Source organism: Ictidomys tridecemlineatus, chromosome 5 (genome assembly GCF_052094955.1).
Source record: "Ictidomys tridecemlineatus isolate mIctTri1 chromosome 5, mIctTri1.hap1, whole genome shotgun sequence".
NCBI classification, from domain to species: Eukaryota; Metazoa; Chordata; class Mammalia; order Rodentia; family Sciuridae; genus Ictidomys; species Ictidomys tridecemlineatus.
Window position 1 is genome coordinate 32,934,255 of NC_135481.1, and position 24,647 is coordinate 32,958,901.

At 33.7% G+C, this 24,647-nt stretch overlaps 2 protein-coding genes across 7 annotated transcripts in view; one reads left to right on the forward strand and one right to left on the reverse strand.

Annotated features, from left to right (window-relative positions):
• Positions 1-6,015, forward strand: part of Myef2 (myelin expression factor 2) — a 40,158-nt gene extending 34,143 nt beyond the window's left edge. For all 4 annotated transcript variants that reach the window (XM_078049652.1, XM_078049651.1, XM_078049650.1 and 1 more), the window contains one exon: positions 1,309-6,015. In XM_078049652.1, the coding sequence (XP_077905778.1) occupies positions 1,309-1,472 (164 nt within the window). In that variant the 3' untranslated portion in view covers positions 1,473-6,015. The remainder of the gene's footprint in view (positions 1-1,308) is intronic.
• Slc24a5 (solute carrier family 24 member 5) lies at positions 1,941-24,256 on the reverse strand. 3 transcript variants are annotated; one of them, XM_005316531.4, is made up of 9 exons: positions 23,974-24,255; positions 23,086-23,265; positions 9,839-9,922; positions 9,651-9,754; positions 9,198-9,298; positions 7,274-7,554; positions 4,864-5,070; positions 2,850-2,951; positions 1,941-2,376 (listed from the first exon to the last, which is right to left on the reverse strand). In XM_005316531.4, the coding sequence occupies exons 1-9, from the start codon at positions 24,092-24,094 to the stop codon at positions 2,054-2,056; spliced, it is 1,503 nt and encodes a 500-aa protein (XP_005316588.1). In that variant the 5' UTR covers positions 24,095-24,255; the 3' UTR covers positions 1,941-2,053. The 3 variants fall into 3 exon arrangements, with proteins under 3 accessions (XP_005316588.1, XP_077905774.1, XP_077905773.1); XM_078049648.1 differs by lacking the exon at positions 23,086-23,265 and having other exon boundaries at positions 23,974-24,256; XM_078049647.1 differs by lacking the exon at positions 9,839-9,922 and having other exon boundaries at positions 23,974-24,256.
• Between the last annotated feature and the right edge of the window lie 391 nt (positions 24,257-24,647).

Sequence of the window (24,647 nt, forward strand, 5' to 3'; positions counted from 1 at the left end):
TGCCAGATTAAAATTAACTCATTCTGACCTACCAGGTATAATATTTGAAGTCCCCTAGTTTGATTTGTTTTGACATATGCATCTTGAGAGGAGGGAAATATTATTGTAGTCACATCCTAAATTTAAGACCTGTTTGGATTGGGTCATCATGACTCCCAAGTTTGCCTCAATATAGTCTTACTTTACATTTTTTATTTATGTATAGTTATTAATAATTCAGTATTCTGGTTTCAATTACAGATTTCATGTTTGCTTTGTATTTGGATAAAGGATATGAATTTATTTCAAATGCCACTTAAAAAAATATTTTCAGTTGTAGATGGACACAGCACCTTTATGTTTTTGTCTTTATATGGTACTAATGATCACCCACTGCCCCACGGGTGCTAGGGAAGCACTCTAATGCTGAGCTACAACTCTAATATTGTACTCAAATGTCACTTTTTAGAATTAGCAGTCATATTAACTGTGTAAGGAACAATTGTGAAATGTCTGATTTTTCTTATATTTTGAGAAACTGCTCTGAGGTTCTTTCTTCTTTGTGTTATTAACATCATTGTTTTTACCTTTGTTAATTTGAATCAGTGTTCTCTTTCATAACTGCTTCCATAACACATATGATGCCATACTTAAGATTTTTGAGTCCAAACTGTGTTAGTGAATAGATGGCTTTGGTATTGCTGTAAAAGAACAGATTTGGTGGGGCTTTTTGTGGCCTGATAGAAATTAGATTTTCAGCATTCACTCTTATTTCCAAGAGATGAAGAAGCAAAGTGAAGATAAAGAGAAGGATGATTAGGGATACTGGACAGTGAGAAACTCTATTCTAAAGATAATTTTGATTAAATATATGTTTGGGGTCATGGTGAGTTAATATTTCAAGCTAACTAGTCTTTATTACTATAAAATTAATACTAGAAGCTAGGAATTTAATACAAATAAAACATATTAAGTCCTAAGGAAATTTATCTCAATTCCAACTTTATATATATTAATATATATGTACATTAGTATACATATGTTCATTACTCTATATGAATTGTATTCATAATATAAAATATATATGTACATTAGTATACATATGTTCATTACTCTATATGAATTGTATTCATAATATAAAATATTATGATAATTTCTTTATGAATTGTATTCATAATACAAAATAATCTCATGTTTTATTGTTTTTATAACATTAATGTTTTAAGCCACGTTACTCATTACTTCATTGGCTATTAGGAATTTCAAATATGTATAGTAAAATGGAACCCATTTAAACTGACTAGTAATTCTGTAACTTTTCTTTTACAGGTCATGTAATGTTTGCAGAAATAAAAATGGAGAATGGAAAGTCAAAAGGTTGTGGAACGGTCAGATTTGACTCCCCAGAATCAGCTGAAAAAGCCTGCAGAATAATGAATGGCATAAAAATCAGTGGTAGAGAAATTGATGTTCGCTTGGATCGTAATGCATAATTTCAAACCACGGTTGGAACATTCCTTCATCTGTTTTGCTGACTCTACTAGTAAAAGTAATTTTTTTAGTAATACTGTATGCTTACAAAAGCTGTAAAAATGAACTTTTAAAATTCCCACCAGCTTTTAACAGTATAATGTTAAAAATATACTGTGATTTTTGTTAATCTCAAGTTTGGGTTTCCTAAAGACAGCAAGTCTGGTCATTCAGTTTAAATGAATGGTTATACTGTTTTTAATGAAATAAGCCATTTTCTTGTTGTTTTCAGTATGACATAGTAGTGTTTGTTCTAGTTTCCCCAGCCTTTATCAACTTATTGTAAGGTAAATGATAAATGGTTTTTTCATAACTTGTGTTTTATAATATGTATTTGTTCATGAAAAGAAAGGGCTCAGACAAATTAGGATGTGATTTTGGTTGGTTTTAAATTGCTTTTCTGTGGTGATAAAGAATTACTATTAAGTAAGTTTTAGATTCTGAAATTTAGGATGTTTTTATTTGACTTAAATGAAGAAATGGGTTTTTCCTTCTCTACCACCCCCACCATTCACATTTTCCACATTAACACTATTAAGAATAATCAATCTCCACAGCCCCTTATTTTATTATTTCCAATAATTCCAAGTTCATATAGAACTGATAATGAAGCAAGCCCAATGTATAATAACAGGCAGACAGCTCCCAACCTTCTGTCTAATTTCCAACCATTAAAGTGAACTGCTAAAAAAAGAAAAATAATGGAAATGTTAAGAGAAATGGTTATGTAAGTGAGTCCTTTGCTGTTTACTTCAACAGGAGCTGACTCACTTATAAAAGCAGTTTTAATAAGCCAGGGAACACCTAGGCATAGCATATCAAACACATTGGATCCTACAATGTTAGACATAGCCATGTCTCCTTTACCTGCAAAAGAAAAGCATGTTGTTAAAATGTGCATATAATACTGTTTTATTAATAATCTTCATAAGAAAAAAACACTGGATACTTTTTTGTTGTTGGTAGTTTTGGAAAATTGTTAGAGCAAGTCTTATTGAATTTGTATTTTTAAATTTTTCTTGGGTTAGTATTTAAGTTTAACATTTATTTAATAATGATTATCTTTATTTATTAAACCATTTTCAATAAGATATGTAGCTTACTCGTTGCTTTTCATTTTAATTTAGTTAATTACCATTTAATGCACAATTCAGTTAAGTCATTTGGGGAATTAGATTGAATGAAATTAATTTGCTGTGATATAATAAACTTGTCCCTTGAGTCAATTTTTTTTTTCTTCAAAAGTATGTTACTGAAGAAATAAATATTTTTCACATTACCTTGACTCAAGTGTATTTAGCTAAGCTTAAAGAAAGGGCACTGCAGTTTCCAGGTCTTACCTTTTCTTGCAACCAGCACACTTGCAACTGTATCTGGTATGCTTGTTCCTGCTGCTAATAGAGTAAGGCCCATTACTGTGTCTGGAATTTCTAGTGTTTCCCCTGTAAGACACCATAGATATTATAAGTTATAAATCTTACAGATGAACTAACCACTCTCTTAGATATTTCAGATATTTCCTCTTTGTTCAGAAACAAAATAGGCATGTTTAGATTTCTGAATCAATGTGTAATTACTTAGTTTTTAGCTAGCAAAATATTTGAATTGGGTTGGTAATTTGGGTAACCCAGGTAGTACAGATTTTTAATGACATTTGTAAAGATATTTAGCAGCCGCAATTTTACCAATGAGAAATGTTCGTTCCCCATTTGGTATTTTTATAGAAGTTGTAGATGCTCACTGTTATTGGGGTTGTTGTTTACTTAATATATGCTAATGAGACTGATCATTTTCTTTTTTTAAAAAATATTTTCTTAACATAGTGAGTTAAGCCAACTCTCAATTTGAGCTACAAATGAGTAAACATGTATGTATTTTAAAAGTCCTACTTTAAACATATACCTTAATTTGGTGTTTTCTTTTGGAAAGTCCAACAATCTTAGAAGAAAACAAAAACTTTTTGTTTTTGAGTCTAACATATAGTCCCAACTCATTAATAATTTCATTATATTTGATGTCAGCTTAACATTTTTTCAGGAATGTGCTCGTTCTGGGTAACAGAACCAAAGGGTAGTTAAAATGAAAAACAGAAAGGGACATGTAACCAACTGAAAACACAGTTTAGAATATTTTTTCTGTATTTCCTCCCCCCCCAATAATGCTAGTTAAAATAACTTAATTATAAAGTAGTCTATTTCTTGCATGTTCATTTTCTTGGTATTGGAATTGGTTGTTAATTTTTGTTATTAGTGTTGCTTGGGTTCAGATGTACATAAATAACACTGTTATTTATAATCTTGGGCTGTTCTGTGATCTCTTACTTGGTTTTGCTTTTTTCCTGTTTTTCTATTATCAAATATGTTCTGACTGAGAAAATTTGGATAGATTTAATATGTAAGATATTTGGACTTTTTCATTTTCTTCATTAAAAAAAGAAAAAGAAATATTCTGCTTTTTCCTAACATACTATTTTAAGAAGTCTATTAATTTGGAAAAGTCAGGGTCAGCAAATTTTGGGGGTGGAAGAGCCAGATAGTAATTATTGAAACTATCAGGCTATATGTTTTCTGTTGCAGTTATTCATTTCCACCAGTGTAGTGTAAAAGCAGTTATAGATGACATGTAAAGAATGGGCCTGAATGCTTTCAGTAAAATTTTACTAATAAAAATAGGCTGGGTGATTTTGGCAAACAGGCAATAGTTTGTTTACCTTTCCTATCAGTCAATTCAGGTTAACTTTTCTTTTTTCTTTCTTTCTTTCTTTCTTTTTTTTTTTTTTTAAGAGAAATTTCTAATATTTTGTCTGTTTATATTCAGTTCTTTATTTGGGAACTAGAGCAGATTATTTCTGAGCAGTAATAGTTAAATCTTAACCATGGAAATAGTAGAAACCTAAAATGAAACTTTATTTTATACTCTTTTCTGTCACTTTATTTTTAAAAGCAAAATGAAATGTAATCTAGTTAAATAGCACTCATCATTTTCTCAAAACAGTGGCTCTTTATTCTATTTTTCATTATGGAATAGAATTCAATATATTTTATTGTGAATTCCTTGTAATGTGATTTAATTATTAGCATAATAGATATCTTGTGAATTTGGTTTCATTTATAAGATAATTTCTTGGACTATACCCCAAGCTATATAGTAGTAAGAATATAATTAATACATAAGCTGGAACTCACAAAACCTGAATGATCTTGTTGTTGTATTAATATTTAATCTCTCTGTAAATAGCACTAATATTAGTCTTGCCGAAAAAGAAGTGTGCTTCCTATACTACTTGAAGTGAACCTATGTAATTTGTTTTTACATGAAATTATTTTCTTGTGCTGTTATACTTAAGATACATACCAGTTATTGTGACCATCCATACCAGGATATATGTAAATGCAGATATCCATAGTGCAGACATGAAAAAGGTTATGACAAAGTAGTTTTTCCAAAACTTTCTTCTGCAGTCTGGTGTTGTTAGAAAAAGTAATGTAGTAATAGGAAGGGATAATACCCAAAAAATTCTTTTTAAGTCTGCTTCAGGCATGTTGAAAACACTTGGTGGATCTGTTGTGGAAAAATTAAACAATTTTGAGTTTTCTCAAATGGCCAATTACATTGGAAATGCCCATTTAGAAAGCAATATTGAAATAAATTAGCTGTATCAGTTTCTAAAAGGCTATTTAAAACATTTGAATACCTCATTACTGATATTGCTGGCAAAAAGAAACTAATTGAAAGTTGAGGGCAGACAGTGTAAGATGTGATACTCAGCATTTCTTGATTTAAGGCCTTAAATCCATCAAAATTTCCTGGACCATTTGCTAAATATGTCAGAAACAATGTTTATGAAGGGGGAATTGGACATCTCTTGATTGTCTATATTAAGGATTGTCCTCAGGGACATTTTTTGGGGGATTAACTGGCTTCTATCCCTGCTATTTCATTTGCCTCTCTTTCTAATATTGATCTTGCTTCTGGCCTGCCTTATGATAATGCTTACTTAGGGAGTATAAAATAATTATAGAATAATCTTATTGAGTTGTATATTCTAATTCTTATTTTAAATTGGTTTTTGGGCCCATTTTGTAACTTATTTTATTAAATTTGGACTTGACCACAGTTCCTAGGAAGAACCTTAGAAAGGGAAGAGAGAGAGAGAGAGAGAGAGAGAGAGAGAGAGAGAGAGAGAGAGAGATATGGGCGAGAGAGAGAGAAGGAGCTAGTAAATAATCTACAGTGTAACTTTTAACATTTGACTATGTTCTTTTTGTCAGTTTGTTTTAAGTTAGTGGAGGGTAAGGATAACAATATATTGGATAAAAATGAGAATTTCACTTTGGAATTGTTTAAAATTTGTATGGCATTTACAAAATAATGTACTCATTGGGGCAAACTGCATTAAAACTAATGCTAGTAAAACAACTTCAAAATGTTTACCAAGCTTCAACCAATATGGCATTAGGTATTATTAGATATAATTTCAATGTAATAAAAGAATCTGGACTTGTTCTTTTGAGTTTCTTGTTATAAAACTTTAAGTTAGAGGTGTATATTTCTTGTACCTTGAAGACTAGAAACTAATTTTTGTAAAAAGGGGAAGAAGTCACATTGTATTTTTTTAAATGTTAGAATAGGCCCTTTAATCACTTAATTAAAATTACAATCTGTTTTGTACAACCCCTTTTTAAACAGTATCTTGAATTTGTGGCCATAGCTGATTTTAACTGTAAGCAAAACGTGTGTGTGTGTGTGTGTGTGTGTGTGTGTGTGTATTTTCCCTCCAACCTTAATGTTTTGCTAACTGTGCTTCACATGACACATTTAAACCTCAATGGTTTTTCCCCTCTTCCAAACCAGCCCTTTTTTCTGAATTGCCCTTTTTTTTGAAAGAGTGATCTCAGTCAAGATAAAAATCTTGGAATTGTCTTTGTTCCTTTTTTTGGCCCTTGTTGCTAAATCTTAAAATTCCTTTACATTGTCTCACATTTATTACCTTTCATCTTCATCGTCCTCTATGTAGGCATCTATTAAGCATGTCAGGATGTTATAATAACCTCTCAAAGATCTCCCTGTCTCATATCTCAGATACCAGTTTTTCTGTGAATATTATTTCAGGATAATATTACTAAAGTACATTTCTAATAATTTCCCACCTCACAAACCTCCCAAGGTACAGTGATTACACTAGCATGTAAAACTCGTCCTACTCCATTCTTCATCCTACCCCATACGTTTCTACTCACCTTTCCTCTGCTTCCTTACTGTGCATTTACTGACTGGGCTCCATTTATGTTAGTACTCAATCAGGCCTTTTACTAATGTTGTTTTCTTGGCCTCAGTTCATAGAATATACTTTACTTATCTCTATATCACTTATGTAATAAAGGTTTTAGTAGTTATTAATTCTGGTTATAACATCAAGTCATTGAGTTAAAAAATCTTACTTGTCCAACAAGCAGTTTAAATGCTTTTATACTTTGCGTTAATTTCCTATCTAGCTTCACTGAATTTTATACAGTCTGTCCAATTTATGAACCGTGGTTATTTTTTATCTCCTTGTGGTATTTATTCCTTCATGTTATAGCTTTTTTGGTGGAGAGATTGTTATTTAATAATGGAAACTCCCTAAGGCTGGGACTTTCTTTTCATATTCTCTGAATCTCCAATGTCTTTTATATAACAAGTACATAATACTTGCTAAATTAAAATGAAATTCTTAGATTTTTCTAGTGGAAAGATTTACTAGTGAGCAGAATGTAGTTATTACCTTCAGAAACCTGACTAAGACCATGTAAACTTATAGAAAGCTGGGAATAACCAGAATCTTCATGAAATATTCCACTATCAGTTCTTGATTGCCGATGAATGAACAATTGGCCCTCATCTTCCCATTCCATCAGTGTCTGTTGTTCACTTCTCTCTTCTAGAGCGTTGGCAAGACAAGTACAGCGACTGCATTTCTTTATAATATATTGGTTAATTTTAATGTCGAAACACAGGACCAAAACATATAATCCATATATCAAAAGTAGTAAAGTTCCTTCATACCTATAAATTAAAGAGGAGAAATTTGTGCTTTTAAATTAAAAGAAGTCATTTTAGAGCTAATAACTTTTGGTCAGTATCTTTTGATAATTTTCTAACAAAAGCAGCATAAGAATAATCACAGATACTAGATATATTTTTGTAGATTTTCCCCAAACTTGGTTAGAATGTTATAAATTCATGGATAAAATTCTTGATACTTTTCTGTATTTAAAAAGGAGTATAAATCCATTTTCTACATTTGTAGATTCCTTCCAAATGTTAGGCGTAAAAAGTGCCTTGAAAATTATCACTGGAGAGTTTTAGAATAAAACTAACGAATACTGAGCATTTTCCACCTCAGTTCATTGACAGTATGTTTCCCTCAAATATATAGTAACTGTAAAAGAATATAACATTTGTTAATTTATTTGAAATGTCCCAAATTAAATTTTCTGGCATAGGAACTTTGGCTGGGGCTTTTCAATTTGTTATGCAGAAATTTTGGGGGGGCAGGGGGTGAATTTGGCTTATACTCACAAGAAAATATAGTCTCTAAAAATAAGTACTGTTTCCTGCTTAACTGTAATTACTAATGCCATCACACTTGAACCTTGCATTTACTTTTTATTATTTCGTAGACAGTGAATCTCTTTGCTACCACTGAAGGAACAGAGTTCCTGGTATCCCTAAAAGAGGGAATATTCCTTAGCTTGGATAGTTTCACAGTCCCTTTCCTTTGAAGAAAACTGCTGAATTCCAGAGGATGTTATTATACTAGCTGTCTTTGGGAGAGCGACAGATATCAGGATGGTTAACTTGGAAATTCTCTTCCCTATTAGATTTTTAAGTTTCTTGATAGCAGATATCATGTACTGCTGCTAAATTGAGTACTCCAGAGGAGTACCATTAACCTTGTTTTGTATTTTTTCTTGTGCTTTCTGGGAGTTACACTATGTACATGTGTGGCCATGTGTTTTACATTTCTTTTATGATGCCTAGATAATAATAAATACCCAGTAGATGCCTGTGCTTATTTGAAAAAGTTTATAGCTGTCCAGTAAGTCACTTTTCCCCCCATTTTCTTGTACCAGTTAGGCATAGAGAGATTATAGGGAAACAAATAATTTTTAATATTGACACCTAAACATTGTTGGTTCTTGAAGGAAGAAGGCTAAATGAACATTGGAGAGAAATTTGAAGGAATACAGAAATTTTTACTTTCTCTATCATCTTCCTCCAATCTGTTGTGACCACTACCAATTCTTACTAAAGCAATAACCTAGTAGAAGAAAAAGCCAAAAGTTGGGGCTTTTTTCAGACAACAAAACTTGAGGTGATTGATGAACATCAGCCAATGGGAGAACAAAGAGTGGTGGTCTTCAGCCAATGGGAGAACAAAGAGTGGTGGTCTTCAGTGACTAGTGAGTGAAACAGGGAGGTTATGATGTGACCAAAAAGAAGTTGCAAAATAGTGAGGAGAACCCATCAGCAGTTGTGATGAGGAAATTAGCCCAGAGACTCACTGGAAAATAGTGTAGAAGTAGCAGATAAATGAGAAGTGACTGACATGACATTTCTAAAAAAATATTACTGAAGCATCAGATTTCATGAAGTTCTCTTTGTAATTATGTTTTACTTAAGAGTAACAATTATTTCAAGCTTACCAGTAAACTTGGTTGTCAAATATTATGCCAAAAACTGCTGCTACACTAATTGCATATGCTGCACAGTCTCTGAAAAGGGGCCAACATGATAGCGTTGAAACCTGTAAAATGATAGTTTGATTTACTGTTTCCATTATGGTGTAAGTAATTCAATTATAATGCTTAGTTTTATAAAACTAAAGCTGTTTGTTTATTTGTAGTAAAATATTGTTACCTTTTGCATATTGCTTAGAGAGAAAGGAATTTTAAAGAAAAATTGTTTCTAAACCTACACTGACTTTCATAAATTTGAGCAAGAGCTATTTGTGGGTTAACTAAATTGAATAAATGTTTTTCTACTGATTAATAAATTTGATTGAATGCATTACTATTGCCTTGTTGTTCATCCTATACAATAAACTTGGTTTTAGAACTTGTCAAGACAATTTTATTGAATAAAGTTTTCTTACATACCACATTAGATAGCAAGCCACAGGCTGCACAGATGCCAAGGAGATTATAAATTGCAGATCCAAGAATGGTACTAATGCCAATATCACCCTTTGTGATAAATACACCTACGAACAAGATTGTGTACGTTAGTGTTAACTTAAAAGGAATAAAATGCTGAGTTAGCAAAAAGTCTTAGGAGCAATATTTACCTAGGAAAGCAGTAACTAATTCAGGAGCTGAGCTACCCGCTGCCATGAAAGTTGCGCCTGCAACATCCTGAGACAATCCAAGGGCTGAAGATAAATGAAATTATTATTATGCCTGGTAAAGTGACAAATGAAAGAGCCTTAAACTGTAGCTTCACATAAGACTAATATTGATTTAAGCTGCAGGTTATAAATTATCTATATTCACGTTATAAAATAGAAGGATCCAGTGTTGTGCATTTTTTATGAATACATTAATTCTATAGAAGAAAGAAGATTGGGAGATTATTAGGAGGAAATGTATTGCTACTCAGGTTTGGGCTCATTTCCAATCCAGAAAAGACTCCTTTCTAGCTAAAAGCCTGTAGGTGAGTAGCAGCAACAAGACTGGGTGGTACCAGGAATTGAACCAAGGGTACACTATAGCCAAACACCTCTAACCTTTTTTAGTTTTTTGTTTTTAAACATGGTCCTGCTAAATTGCTCATGCTGACTTAAAACTTGGGATCCTCCTGCCTTAGCTTCCCAAGTTGCTAGGATTATAGATGTGTGCCATGCCTGACCATAAGATTTTTTTTTTTTTTAAATCAGCTTGAAAAGATCAAACTTGAAAGAAGATCAAAGACATTAGTAGTTGTTAAGATCTGTAAATGAAGCTTAGTTGAGCTTGTTCGCAAATTTGCAATATTAACATTGTCTAATTATAAATGAGAGGATATTAGTTAACTAAAAGCCCAACAAATAAGATTTAATACAGTTTAAGTATAGTGTATTGATTTGAAAAATACTTGTTAAAACTTTTAGCAATATAGGAAAATACTTATCATTTGGAAATTTTATGTGTATCTTCCAAACCTAAAAGCATGTAAGTGTATTAACAATTGACAGAAGAAGAGTTAAAGCCATTTTTGGTCTTACTGTGGTAAGAAAAAAGAGAAAGCCATAATGAAGAAACATGCCTCCTTTGCTTTGGGAATGCTAGGATAATGCTTTATAGATAAAACTAAAAACTAGTCAGTGCTAGCTGTAAATTATCTTCCTAGGTTACAAAGTTGGTGTCAAAACTAGAATTCAGATTTTTTACTCTTGTAAATTCTTGTTGGTGACTCTTGATGATGTTAACTTTTGTTTATTAAACCTGTAGTTATTGACAGTTAAGTTTTCCTGGAGCTCAGATTCTGGTGTGCTTAGTTCAGTCCCTATCACCTGTTACCTGCTCACAGGTCCACGTCATTTCTTTACTTCTTTGCTAGACATTAACTTTTAACTGTATAGATTCTTTTTTGTTTGTTTCTTGGTGTGGTAGATTGAAATGTATAAAAAAACAAAACAAAACTATAAATTTCCACTCCACATGCTTTTCTAGAAACTTTACCATTTAAAAAAAAAAAGCAAGAAAGTTAAAGTATGTCCTGTTGAACCTGAATGTGCCTTTATGACTGCTTTGACTAATACGGAATAGCCATGGCAGAGCCATAATATTTGAGGCTTGGACATTAGATGTGATAAAATTTCCTCAGTGTCCTCATGAGATTTACTTTACAGCCCTAAGCCTCCACATAAGTCCTTGAATTCATACACTGGAGTGACCTCATGAAGAGTCCATATAAAAATAGAGGTTTCATCCCCAATTTGTTATCTTCCCAGCCTAAGCACCAGATGTGAGCTTTCCAGATGATTCCAGACCCAACTGGAATTGCATGAGAGACCCTGAGAAGAACCACCTAGCTGAGCCCAGTAAACTCCCAGAACTGAGGGGCAGTAAAAATGATTTAAGCCATTAGTATTAGGGTGATTTCTTAAGCAGCAATAAGTAATCACTTGGCTGTTGTTAATTTGTTACATTTGCCAGGTACCTATTGTGCCAGATGCTTTTTTATGTGGTAGGAATATGGCATTGAACAAAACAAATGTCCCTGCTCTCATGAAGTTTTAATACTAGGGGAGAGAAACAAGACAAGCTACGTATGTATTCTTTTAGGGATAAGTAGCAAGGAGTAAAGACAGGGTAAGCTGAAAACTAGCCAGTGTCATTGAGGAAGGATTGAAAATTAAATTGGGTAACTCCAAGAAAGATTGAACTAAGAAGTTAAAAGATTTTGAAGTGAGGAAGCTAGCCACTTACATGCCATGATAGAGTATGCTAGGCAGAGTAAGTAGCTTCAAAGGTTCTAAGGTTGAATCTATCCTATGTGTTCAAAACAGATCAGTGTCTGGAAGGAAGAGTTTGAAGAGAGAACAAGTGGTGAGAGTGAAGGTAACTGGTAGAACATGTAAGGCCTTGTGGATCTGAGTGTAGACTTTTATTGTGAAATCTGTGGAAAGTCATGCATATACTACCTGCTGATGATACCAGCTCCATTCTTAAATTTTATTTCTTGGGATTATTTGGTTTCAGAGGCTCACACAGTTTTAGTCTGAGCTGTTTCATCATCTGATAAACTTACATTGTGAAAGGCTCTTTCAGGATAGTTGGAATTATCTAATCTAGACCTTCACTATTTTTGCCTTTGACTATGTTACTTGGTAAACATTTAACTGTAGTTACTAATAAAGGGAGGGAAGTAATTATTTATGTAGTATATTTTACATTTCATAGCATTTATTTTACTAGTAGGGTGATTATATACTTGTCAGCCATATATAATGCCTATATACAGTTGACCCTTCATTTCCATAGGTTTATATCCACATTCAACCAACCATCTGTGGAACAGACACAGTCAAAGAAAAACTGCATCTGTGGCGGGATTTTTTGGTCAATATTCCCTAAATAATAAATATACTGTAATAACTATTTTGTATTAGGTATTATAAGTGATTTCTAAAGTACTCAGAAAAATGTATATAAGTTATATGTAAATACTGTACTATTTTATCTTATATAAGGGGCTTGAGTATCCTCAGATTTTGTTATCGGAGGGATCCTAAAACCAATTGTCCGTGGATACTGAGGGGATGACCGTGTTTATCTTATATGTGTATAATCTCTCTAATCAGTATGTGTATATCACACATACAAATGCATACATTGTTATTACAATTCTTTGATGTGTAGTATGACCAACTGGCCATAAAATTTTAAAACAGGATAAAAAGACAGAGATTGCTTTGTGATTAATTTCTTTTTCTTTTTTGGAAGTAAAATCTTATGTATGGTATATGATTCATTCTCATCCATATTGTCAACTATCTTTAGATGTGAGTGGTGGAATTTTCATTTTACAGACAAACATGTCCAGGGTAGATCAATTGCCTAGAAGGCATGAGGCCCTGGGTCTACTTCCTAGCACTGCAAAAGATTGTGTGTGTGAATTAGGGAGAAAGACAAAGAGAAATGGAGAGAGAGAGCAAGCCTGAATGACGTGTCAAAGGAGGTTACAGCATTCTAGATGGTCTGTTGGCTATTATATTTGTGTGTTAGCTTTTTGTTATGACCAAAATACCTGACAAGAACAACTTCTAGGGGGAAAATTTATTTCATACTCCTGGTTTCAGAAGATCAGCTCGGGGTCAGCTGATTCTATTCTTCTGAGCCTGAGGTGAGATGGAACATGGTGGAAAGGCATGGCAGAGAAAAGCTGCTCAGCTTATGGCAGCCAGGAAAAATGGGGAGAGAAGGCAGGGAGGGGTTGTGGGGGAGAAGAAGGAGGAGGAGGGAGGAGAGTAGGAGAGAAGAGAAGAGCCAGGAACAAGGCCATGCCCACAGTGACCTACTTCCTGTAGCCATACCTTACCTGCCTAGTTACCACCACACAGTAGCCCATTCAGATTTATAATCAAATGAATTAATTCACTGATGAGGTTACAGCTCTTGTAATTCATTTTTTTTTTTTTAAATGTAGAGACAGGGTCTCACTGGGTTGCTTAGCACCATGCTTTTGCTGAGGCTGGCATTGAACTCTATCCTCCTGCCTCAGCCTCCCAAGCTGCTAGGATTACAGGCATGCACCACTACGCCTGGCTATAATTCAATCTTTTCACCTCTGAACATTGCTGCATTGCCTAACACATGAGTTCTTCAGTGTACATTTTTAGAACCAAACCATAACAGATTGTTCAATGACAGTTTGGTGGTTGAGTGCATTTTGGTGGTTGTGTGCATCTTACAGTTTCTACTGAAAATCTGAGATCAGTTTTTACTAAACATATGAAAATGTATGAATTAAAGGAAAGAAATTAAGTTATGTCTCAGCTTCAAATACAAAAATAGGTATGGATGTGTGTGTTTTAAAGAGTGAAAAAATAAATTATAAGAAATGCTTGGAGCTGAGGACCCTTGATTTCAAAAGGGTCCTGGAAGGAAAGTAAATCAGTCAGGGACAGTTGGACGGGGTGGTGCAGTCTTGTAATCCCAACTATTTGGGAGGTTGAGGCAAGAGTACTGCAAGTTTGAGGCTTGCATGGGTAATTTAGCAAGACACTGTCTCAAATTTTTTAAAGCACTGGGAATGAGGACTTGGGTTGTGGCCCTGTGGTAGACCCCTTGCCTAGCATATGTGAGACACTGGGTTCGATTCTCAGAACCACGTATAAATAAATAAAGAATAAAGGACCATCAACAACTAAAAAATATATATTTTTTAAAAAGCACTGGGGATGTAGCTCAGTGGCAGGGTGCTTGTCTAGCAAGTGGGAAGCCCTGGTTTCAATTTTTGGTACCATTAAAAATAAGCAAAAAGTCACATGGATAGTAAGGATCTTAAATGTAGGGAGATAGGGCGTAAACCCTGAGCCTATTGATTCTAAGTCGTATGTTATTTTTATTTCGCCACAGAAATCTAATGTAAGAATTGTGCTTAGGCAGGCCAATTATAACCTAGTGGGTGATTGAACTATTATTTTTTTCCTATTTTGTATCTTGGGTTCCATAATTGCCTCTATTCATTCTTTTCTAGGGGGAAAACAGGAGTCAGGAATACTTTGGAAGTTTTCTAGCATATTCCAGAGAATTTATAAATTTAGTGTTACTGGTTATAATCGTGAATTGTCTTCCCACATCAATTCAAGGCTAGATAATTTGTGGATGAAATTGAGAAATAAGATATTTTATTTTGAAGTAATAGTCCAAAGTTGGTGCAGTTAAAGACTGGCTAATCTTTGTTTAATGCTAGCTGAAAAGTGCTTCATTAGAAAAATTCAATTTCAAGAGAGAAAAGGTGATCTATTGGGTCATTGCAAGACAGGAAAATAGGTGACCCTTTAGAACATTTTCAGGCTCAAAAGGCAGTAAGAATAAAGATTGTTTCTCTTCACTAGGCTCTAATTGAATTATGAAAGGAAAGGTTCTGTATAGATGGATGAATAAAACTTCAAAGATATTTTAACAAATTATATCTTAAGGTTCTAAGAATATTTTGTAAAATGGTTTATACCTTTGAACTTTAGAATAGATTGGCTTTGTCTTCCTCGACCTTTGGATAGCATTTTTCTCTGCTATAGTTTATTATTAAGTATAAATTGTTCTGTTTTTTCCCTCCATGACTATTATTCTCTTTTCTTCCCCTTCTTTTAATGTAAAAAGAATAATCCCATTTCCTTTAAGATATAGTATATATAGTTTTCTGTATAGATTTAGTTACCGACATGATGTTTATATAAGGTACAACTTCATGGTAATGGGCTGATTCTTAAAATTCATCAGACATTCTCTTAGGTGTGTTCTGTTCTGTAATGCTGTATTGGAAAGTTTATAACAGTTTTTGAAAATATCTTTCTATATGATATAGTAGAAAAAATATTAAACTAAAATGAAGATGTAAATTCTGGCCTTGCCAGTGATTTGATATGAGATTTTAGTTAAGTCATTTAGACAAGCCTCATATTTTGCCATCTGTAAAACTAGAAGGTTGTATTACACAATCTTTAGGTGATTGTCTAATTTTTTTCAATCTTTGCTCAAAATGTAGAATATGAATTCTATGCCTTAAAACTATGCCTTCTGTTGTTTATTGCTAATTAAATTCCATTTATGATTAAAAAATCTAATCTTACATTATTGATAATTTGAAAAATGAACAGTAAAAATGGAGGAAGGGTCATTTATACTATTAACCATTGTATTTTAAATACTGCTATAATGTATTTCTAGTCCTTTTTATATTACACATTTTGATATAATCATAGACTACACACAATTTGGTGTCTTCTGGCACAATTTTAAAAAGTCTGCAAATGTTCATGCTCTTTAAATGAATTAGAATATTGAAAACACAAGTCATTCAACTCCAGTGACCTTGATGTATAGTTATGCTGAATAATTCTATTTAGGGTCCAAATAAAGTGTGACAACGAAACAGATTTTTTAATGATTGGCAGAACTGGTTTTGAAATTAATTTCAAGTATATTTCTTTGGATCTTTTTTTGTAAGATCATTGGTACAAATACTTGGCTTCTCAATAATATATAACTATGTGTGTACATATACAAATATATGCACACCCTATATCTCTGGCATTTTTAACAATAAATAAAATAATTTGATTAACATATTTATCACGTCATATTTTATGTGAGCTATGCAGGAAGGAATTCTGAAACACCATATAATGCTTTTAAAGATGAGTCCACTGAAAAAGAAGGCCCTCCTACCCACAATCCAACAGCTATAACATTACAATGGATTCATACCTATCCCACTTCTGCTTTTGCTCAATCATATAAAGCACCCAGAATACACTTTGTCTCCAGTTGTCACTGAAAACTTGATCTTTTTGACACTAAAATGCTTTTATTTTTATTTTTTGGCAACATGATTAATATATAGCATAATGATTAATACATAACTATTATCATTATTATTACTAGCTCTGAATATTTTGGTAATATACCTGACTACTTAGCACTTAGATCCATACTCCTTGTATAGATTCAGATGCAGTGCAAAGGGACTACTATATAGATCAGAGAAAAAAGAACAACAAAGAGAATGAAATGCTCTTAGGATGCTGAGTGCCCATGTAGCATTGAAGAAGCACTATTAGAATCTTTGTTCTGTGGGAAAGCTTTTGCCTCTGTAAATATCAGGAGGATTAAGAATCAAACAATCCCCTGAAACTGTAGGCTATCCAAATGCCATACCCATAGAATTATTTGACTCTCAACTTTATCAATTTAGAATCAATTCTACCTGGAATTGAAACTTATATTTCTTTCTTATTGCCTGTTTTTGAAACACACAGTAAAACACAAAGGCACACATTAGTCAAAGCACAGGGAGTGAAAATATTTTTAATAAAAAAGTAAATATTTAAGTATGTTTTCCTCAAATCTTATTAAAATAATTTTCACTTAAAACATGTTATAATTAAAAGTTATCAGCATGGTAGAAAGATTAGAATTTCCAATTGAATAGCATTTTAGTGAAACATTTAAAAAGAAAACTTTTATAACTCACTTATTTTGGGCTGTGTCAAGTGACTAATCTTAAAGGATTTTCAGAGTTTTCTGTAGAGATGTCTTAAAAAAAAAAATTTAAAAAGCAGCCCCAAATCCTTATTCAGTACCTTTGGGCCACCCATTACCTATCAAAAGGATGTTGTTCTTTGTACTGAACTTAAGTGTTTCTAAAAATGAACATTTTACAGAGAATGATACATAGCAGTTCTATTTGAGCTTTAAGTTAATGCAGTTTATATTTTAAATATATATTAGTTTCTACTTAAATATAATTTAAAGTATCACTTTTTGAACAATTAAAGTTTGCTAAAAATGGAATAAAATGATATGGATACTAATGCAAGAGAAATGAAAGTAACTTTAAACAGAATATTCCAGAGATATTTAAGATGTAGTGTTAAGTGACCACATGAATTATTAGATAGAATAAAGGGCTTTATAAGCTTACTTCTTACTTTGTGAAATAGTACTTGCTTTCATGTGTCTTAAACTGGGTTTTCAAACTTTTGCAGATTCACAATGGATTTGGTATTTGTTCCAAACATATTCATATTGACCTTGATCATTTACCTTCTCTATTTTCATCTCTCCTGGAGAAAGCTTTTTAGCCTTTGTAGTCTTGTTCTTACATGATGGTGAACATTCAGTGATGTTTTCTTCTACGCTGGTAACATGTATAAGCAATTTACTTGTATTTCCTCATGTACTTGGCACAAAGCTCTAGGAACTAAGAACCATAATTACCTTTTTCATAGCTGGCATAACTGAGGCAGTGAGAAGTTAGGCACTTACCCAAGATCACAGAGCTAGGATTTGAACCCTGTTAGGCACTTTCAGGCATTTCATAGAGTAATACACTACTAGAGCACATGACGGTGTGTCCCCTCCAGCTCTCCAAAGATTCTCCACATTATCACAGGTGATTCAGCAAGCACATCATCGCAAAGATTTAGAAAGTATATGAAAAATGCCATGCCATCAGTACCACAGATGACTGACTACAAGATAATATGACCACCTTCACAAACCAAGTATGAGAATCTTAGACAAAGTTTTCAGAAGTCAGGCTCATGTGAATAACCTTTTCATCCTTGTTATTTGGAATCCTTAGTGTACTCTCTGGCTATCTGGTTCCTTACAGTATCCACTGACTAAGAGTCTAGAGGAGCACAATTGGTAGGAATGAGGACGATCCCCTTAGGGTTTTTCCTTACTCCATTGCCTACCTCTATCTCCCTTGGCTCTATCTTGGTCTTCTATAAAGTTCCTTTCTGATTGTATCTTTTACCTCCTTTCCCCAAATCTTATTTCTAACCACAGAAGCTATTAGTCTTTTCTCCAAAGATAAAATGGTGTGAACAACTCGAGTGTGATATATTTTTTCCCTATATAATATGGATTAATTTCACTTTTGCCCTCTGCGTTTAAAGAATCACCATTAGCTTTCTTTTGTACAGAACCTAAATGGAAAAAAAAAAAAAGCAGCAACAGAAAACAGAATTGGAAGAAAAGGGTATTGTAAACAATAGCATTTTGTTATAATGGTTTCACACAATTAAGATGATGGAAAATAGTCTGCCTAGCAGAGATGTGCGCCTGCTATACCACGGTTGGAGTGTGAAGGAGAGGTGGTGTGATTTTTTTTTTTTGATTATTAATAGAATAAGGAGAAGGAAAAAATTCTTGCTGGAAGCCCCTGTGGCAGCAGTGCAAAGAGAAATTGACAGACAACTAGTTAGCAGTGAAGAAGGATAGAGCACTTGTGTGACTAAGCTGGGGCCCTGCTAGGGTGTCAGCAAGAACTTCTGCCCTCCACTGTTTTCAGCTCATGGAGATTCCAGTGCTGATCCTCTTCTAGTCTGGCCTTGCTGAAAGATCCTACTTAACTGCTGACAAAATGAGCCATTGTGGTGGTTGAGGAGAGAGTAATGAGGTGGTGATAAGGCTGAGTGGGATGGGAGCCTGTTAATTCTTCCATTTTATTATTGATTGAAACTGAGAATATGTACTCCCACAGGAAATTATTGCATCATATATAATGATTAGGTTTCACAGTACTAAGATCTCATGTGCATTTTGGGCAAAATATTTAGGCCTAGGAACCTAATTTACAACCCTGTTCAAGTTGCCAAAAGTCTAAACTGATTCCTGTAAATAATTCAGTGTATTCTCTTTATTTTGTAATGTACTTCCTCTGTAGTTACAATGTTTATTTGATATATGTTTTTGTCAAAACTATCAGTGCCCTTGGGAAGAAAATCCCTTGTTAGGTTGTTCAAATAGAACAGGTCTTCTGAAACAACTATTTTACAGAGGCTAATCTCAAACAAGGATGTGTAAAATTATATCACATAGCAGTTGAGCTCATGCTTGAGTTTTGACACTAGAGAGATGAGGGCTCTGCTGCATATTGGCTGTGTGTCTTGAGAAATTACCCATCCTTTTAGCCTTGCTTAGCTCATTAGTAAAATCAATGTACTATTTCTTATTTTGTAAGATTTTTGTGAAGGCTAAGGGAAACCATAATCTGTTCACATATATATGCGTACACAACATGTTAGGTCTTCTGTAATTGTATCATAATACATAAAAGACTAATAACACTCCAGTAAATTGGGGAACTCTTCAGTAAACTGTATTGAAGATTAATAATTATTAGGTGACAAAATGAATGAAACTATTATGACTCTCGTCAAGGAACTATGGGGAAATGAGACATATTTGTAGAATTCTGAAGTGAGTTTCTATGGATGTAAACAAATTGTAGAGGTAATGTTTGTTTTTTTTTTTTTTTGAGGTAATGTTTGTTATTGCTGATGTCATAATTTTAATGAGGCCATGCTAGACCTTGGAAAGAGAAATGACAGAATTAATGTATAGGCATTTAAAAATTAATTGAGCTAGCACTATTTCTATTTCATTTTGTTCCTAGAATTTTAGGTATTCAAAAACCAGGGTCAATTCTTATTGGCTAAAGAAGATTTGGAAGTGGCATGGGTATCCATCAATCACACATTCATAATAGCTACTATATTTTATGCAGTGATTTGCTTGAGAAATGCATATTTGCTATTTGTGCTTCATAGTAATTCACATGTGGTATGGTGAAAATCATTTTATAGACAAATAATTTAATGAAGATTATTTGAAGACATAGCTATGTTTCAATGTAGTAGTTTCTTCTGCAGGATTAGAAAAGTTTTTTTTTTCAATTTTACTACTTCTAAATCAAATTTTATAAATAAAATTCTTAATGGATTTGTTCATTCAGTTCTGTCATTGTTGAGTGTAGTCATTGTTTAGAATTCATATAATACACTGAAATTTAAATTCCTGAGTTGTGTATGATTAACATTTAAAATTTTTACTTTAAAAAATATCTAATGTGTTGTACTGATACAAGAATAAACAAATAGGTTATTAGAAATGAGTTGGGATTATAGAAAAGTATATGCATACTCAGCACACATATACATACACTCACACTTATATTCTATAGCAAGAGAAGTTTTTAGTGGAAGAAATAAATAGGAAAAAACTATAAGAAAAAGAAAATATGACAATTTTTGGAAACTAGGATTAAAAAGATCTAAGTATAAAACCAAAAAAGAATCATAAAAGATATATACAAATTTAAAATATTTATAAAACACACAAAATATAAAAGGAAACAACAAACCATGAAAAAATCATCTGATGTAAAATTGTATTAGAAAAAATTTATATATGTGTGTAATGTATATATGTATATATATTTTTTTTTTCTTGAAATATCAATAAGAAAAAGACAAATACTCTTCTCTAATAGAACATGGGCAAAACCCCCACAAAAGCGAGATCATGAATGTCAGTAAATATATAAAATATTCACCTCACAAATATAAATTTTATAAGGTAAAATTTTAGCTTAATTGACAAAGATATTAAAAATGATATTCATTGTTTTCTGGAATGTATGTTATGCATTATGAAGGCTTAAATAGGCACACCTTTTGTGGAATACATTTTGACAATATAGATCAGAAATCTTAAACTATGTAGAGCTCTGCCTCCTAATCAGAAAATGATTAGAGAATTCAGAGAATTTATATAAGTATAGGCATAACATTGTTTAAAATAAAAGGAAATTTATAACAAATCAAAGTCTTCAAAGAGATTAATAGTTTTACAATGATAAATTTCTACTGGGTGTCTACAATAAGTAAAAACCACGTTTGGTGCTCACATCATTCATAGAAATCATGGACTGTAATGCTACCATTGAAAATCATGTTTTTGAAATATCATGTGAAGAAAAGACCCCAAACTTTCTCTCTCTCTCTCTCTCTCTCTCTCTCTCTCTCTCTCTCTGTGTGTGTGTGTGTGTGTGTGTGTGTTTAGAAAGATTGAAAAGATTGAAAGGAAATACTTTACACCAAACAGTAATTGTGAAGATCTTGGGGTAATGGAAATATACCTTTTATTTGATTTTACCTTTTATTTCTATTTCTCTTGCATTTATCTAAGTAAAAACAAATAGAGATGTCAGTGTAAACTGTAGTACCATTTTACAGTCTTTCCCTGTATAAAGAAATGGTATGTAGCAGGATGAGCAGATGCACATGTGTCCGTGTGTGTGTGTGTGTGTGTGTGTGTGTTTGTGTTTGTGTTTGATGTGTTTGTGATGATGATGTTGTTTTTGTGCAGTCCTGTGAATTTGGAATAGGAAACTCATCCCTTTTCTATGACGTAAACATGCTCAACATATTAAACTAACAAAACAGTAGACAGAGATGGGAAATGCTGGTAATTTTATATAAGGTATGAAACATCACTGATATCCTGATTTTAGATACTAGTACCTAATGAATATCTACACTCAAAATTCTGGACAATGTATACTGCTGGAGGAATTGAACTCAGGGGCTTGGACTAGCTGATCTTATTTTCAGAAGCCAATAATGAAATCTACTTTTTTTAAAAAAATATTTTTTAGTTGTACACAGACCTTTATTTTGTTTATTTATTTTTATGTTGTTCTGAGGATTGAACCCAGGGCCTCTCATGTGTTAATCGAGCACTCTACCACTAAGCCGCAACCCCAGCCCCATGAAATCTACTTTTTAATAACTGAATTCACATTATTTGATGCCTGAGGTCAGGTAACATAGGATGCAGGATTTGTTTATTGGTTCTTAAATAACAGTTCATTTTATTAATGGCAGTATGCTGGGAAAGGAAGAGGAGGAAGGGTAGTCTGTAATTACTTCTTTTTAGTACCAGGAAATGAACTCAGGGGCACTCGAGCACTGAACCACATCCCCAGTCCTATTTTGTATTTATTAGAAACAGGGTGTCACTGAGTTGCTTAGCACCTCTCTCAATTGCTGAGGCTGGCTTTGAACTCATGATCCACCTCTCAAGCTCCTGGGATTACAGGCGTGTGCCACCATACCTGGCTTACTTTGTTTATCTTTTAAGAAGTTATAATGGCCTTAGAGTAAAAATGAAAAACGTTTTCTTAAGTATAAAATAGTAAATATTAGGAGATCCATTTATTTGTAGTACACACCAAGTTCATAGATGTGAAAGCCTGGAACAGGCTTTGTTATAACAGCCAGCCAGGCAGTGTATTAGACAAACAGGAAGTTTTTGTAGATAGGCTGTGTAATAATAACTGCTGGGTATTAACTCTGCTTCTCTGCTGCATGTAACTACTGATAGAAACCACATTTGGCTAGTTCCTTAGAAAGCAGAACCCTGTGACACAGAAGTCAGTGCTCTGCAACCATTTGAGACTGACAGAACCGTAGCCATGTCTGTGAGACACAATTTTTCTGGAAGGTCATAAGGGAGTTTTCTGGCCACTTACATTCACTGATGATTTCCAGGGAGGGCAGAAAGTACTCATCACAGACGATGGACACGGCCATGAACATGTAAAGGATAATCAGGAAGTAGATTATGATACCTCCATCTGCACGCTCCTGTTTGGTGAAAAACCCTTCGGGAAACTCGGACGATGGAGAAACAACACATTGAGTGCTATTTCCTGAGAAGGATAAGGAGGTGAAAATTTGAAGAATGTTGGAGTCACACATCTCAAGTCTACCAAGAGCATTTCCTTATGAAAACTGGAATATCTGGGTGGAATTTTTAAGAATCCAGTGAAAAATGCATAAAACATCTCTGAATATGTTGTAGCTGTGCATCCTTAGAAAATTAGTCTTTGGATTGGAAAGAAATCCTTTGAAGAAATAAACTGATGATGGTGGAAGAATTAAAAAGTGGAAATTATTAAATCACTCCTCCATGTCTCTTTCTAAAAGGGAAAACTGAACCTCTCTCCCTCCTCAAGTAGAAACCATGCTTCTGATGAATAAATATTTCTAATAAGTGTACAATTTCATTTTCTTATTTCAGAGCCCCCGTTGTCCCCAGGCTTCCAAGACTCCTCCACTGTTGCCAAGAGTGTTTTTAGGATGAAAGCTTTGTGTTTTTGTTTTTTTCACGATGAAGTCTCCAACAATAAAAACTAGAGGCTTGCTTACTTTTTGATCTCTGTGAATTACTTCGGGGCTATCTTTGAGAACTTATTGGAGGGATCAGAACATTTGATATCCCTCTAAATATTAAAAATCAGAGCAAATATAGCAGGAAGCATAAGCAAAAGTGAATCAAGAAAGCATTTTCCTCCCTATCCCTTCATGCAGTGTGGTAGCAGAAGCAGCAGGGGTAGCTGACCCCAATGTCCACCTACCTGTGGCTCTTGGGAGACGCTGGGGCAGGGAGGCCCCTGGGAGAGGCTGGTGTGCAGTGGCCCAGATGATGCCGAGCAGCAGGGCCCTTCTTGCCCATGTCGAGCCCCCTTTTGTCTGCATTTCTGCAGCGCGCTTTCAGCAGTATGCAGCTTTAGGAAGGGAGAAAGGGAGGATTATGCTGAATCATGTGAGGAATCTCCTTCCTGCCCAATGCCTGCCCAGGGCACATCTCAGCAAGGCCAGCACAGGGAGCCAACCAAGCTTCTCTGACCAGGGGACCCAAGCCCCAGGGAGGCTGGAGTAGGTAGAAGGGAGAGCAGATAAAGATTGTCTACAGCTGCTCCTGTGGCTCACAGTCTCTTGAGGGCAGATCCAGGCAGCCTGTACTTTATGAAAGTACACATTTTTATTTAATATTTCCATATTGGTGGTGCTTTTGTCTTTCTGTAGGTTTTTAAAGGCCTGGTTTGCAACTGCTTACTTCTCTCCTGCCGCTTCTCCTAGAAGTTGTTGGGATTGCTATATATACATTCTTTGTCTAGTTTGGCACCTTTTTGTCTTTGTTTTGGCCTCTCATCCTCACTTTTGATTAGGGCTAGAGGCAGGAAAGTCAGGAGGTGTCTGTAAGAATTTCGCCAAGAAATGATGGTAGCTTGAATGACAACAGTGGCCG

What these genes read in the sequence shown, in the direction of transcription:
- Slc24a5 (XM_005316531.4), bottom strand. Translation starts at nt 24,094, where the DNA reads ATGCAGACAAAAGGGGGCTCGACATGGGCAAGAAGGGCCCTGCTGCTC. An exon ending in TCTTAGTCAGGTTTCTGAAG is followed by an intron (nt 5,071 to 7,273) that starts GTAATAACTACA and finishes TTTCCACAACAG; the next exon opens with ATCCACCAAGTGTTTTCAAC. An exon ending in ATGGATGGTCACAATAACTG is followed by an intron (nt 2,952 to 4,863) that starts GTATGTATCTTA and finishes GGTGTCTTACAG; the next exon opens with GGGAAACACTAGAAATTCCA.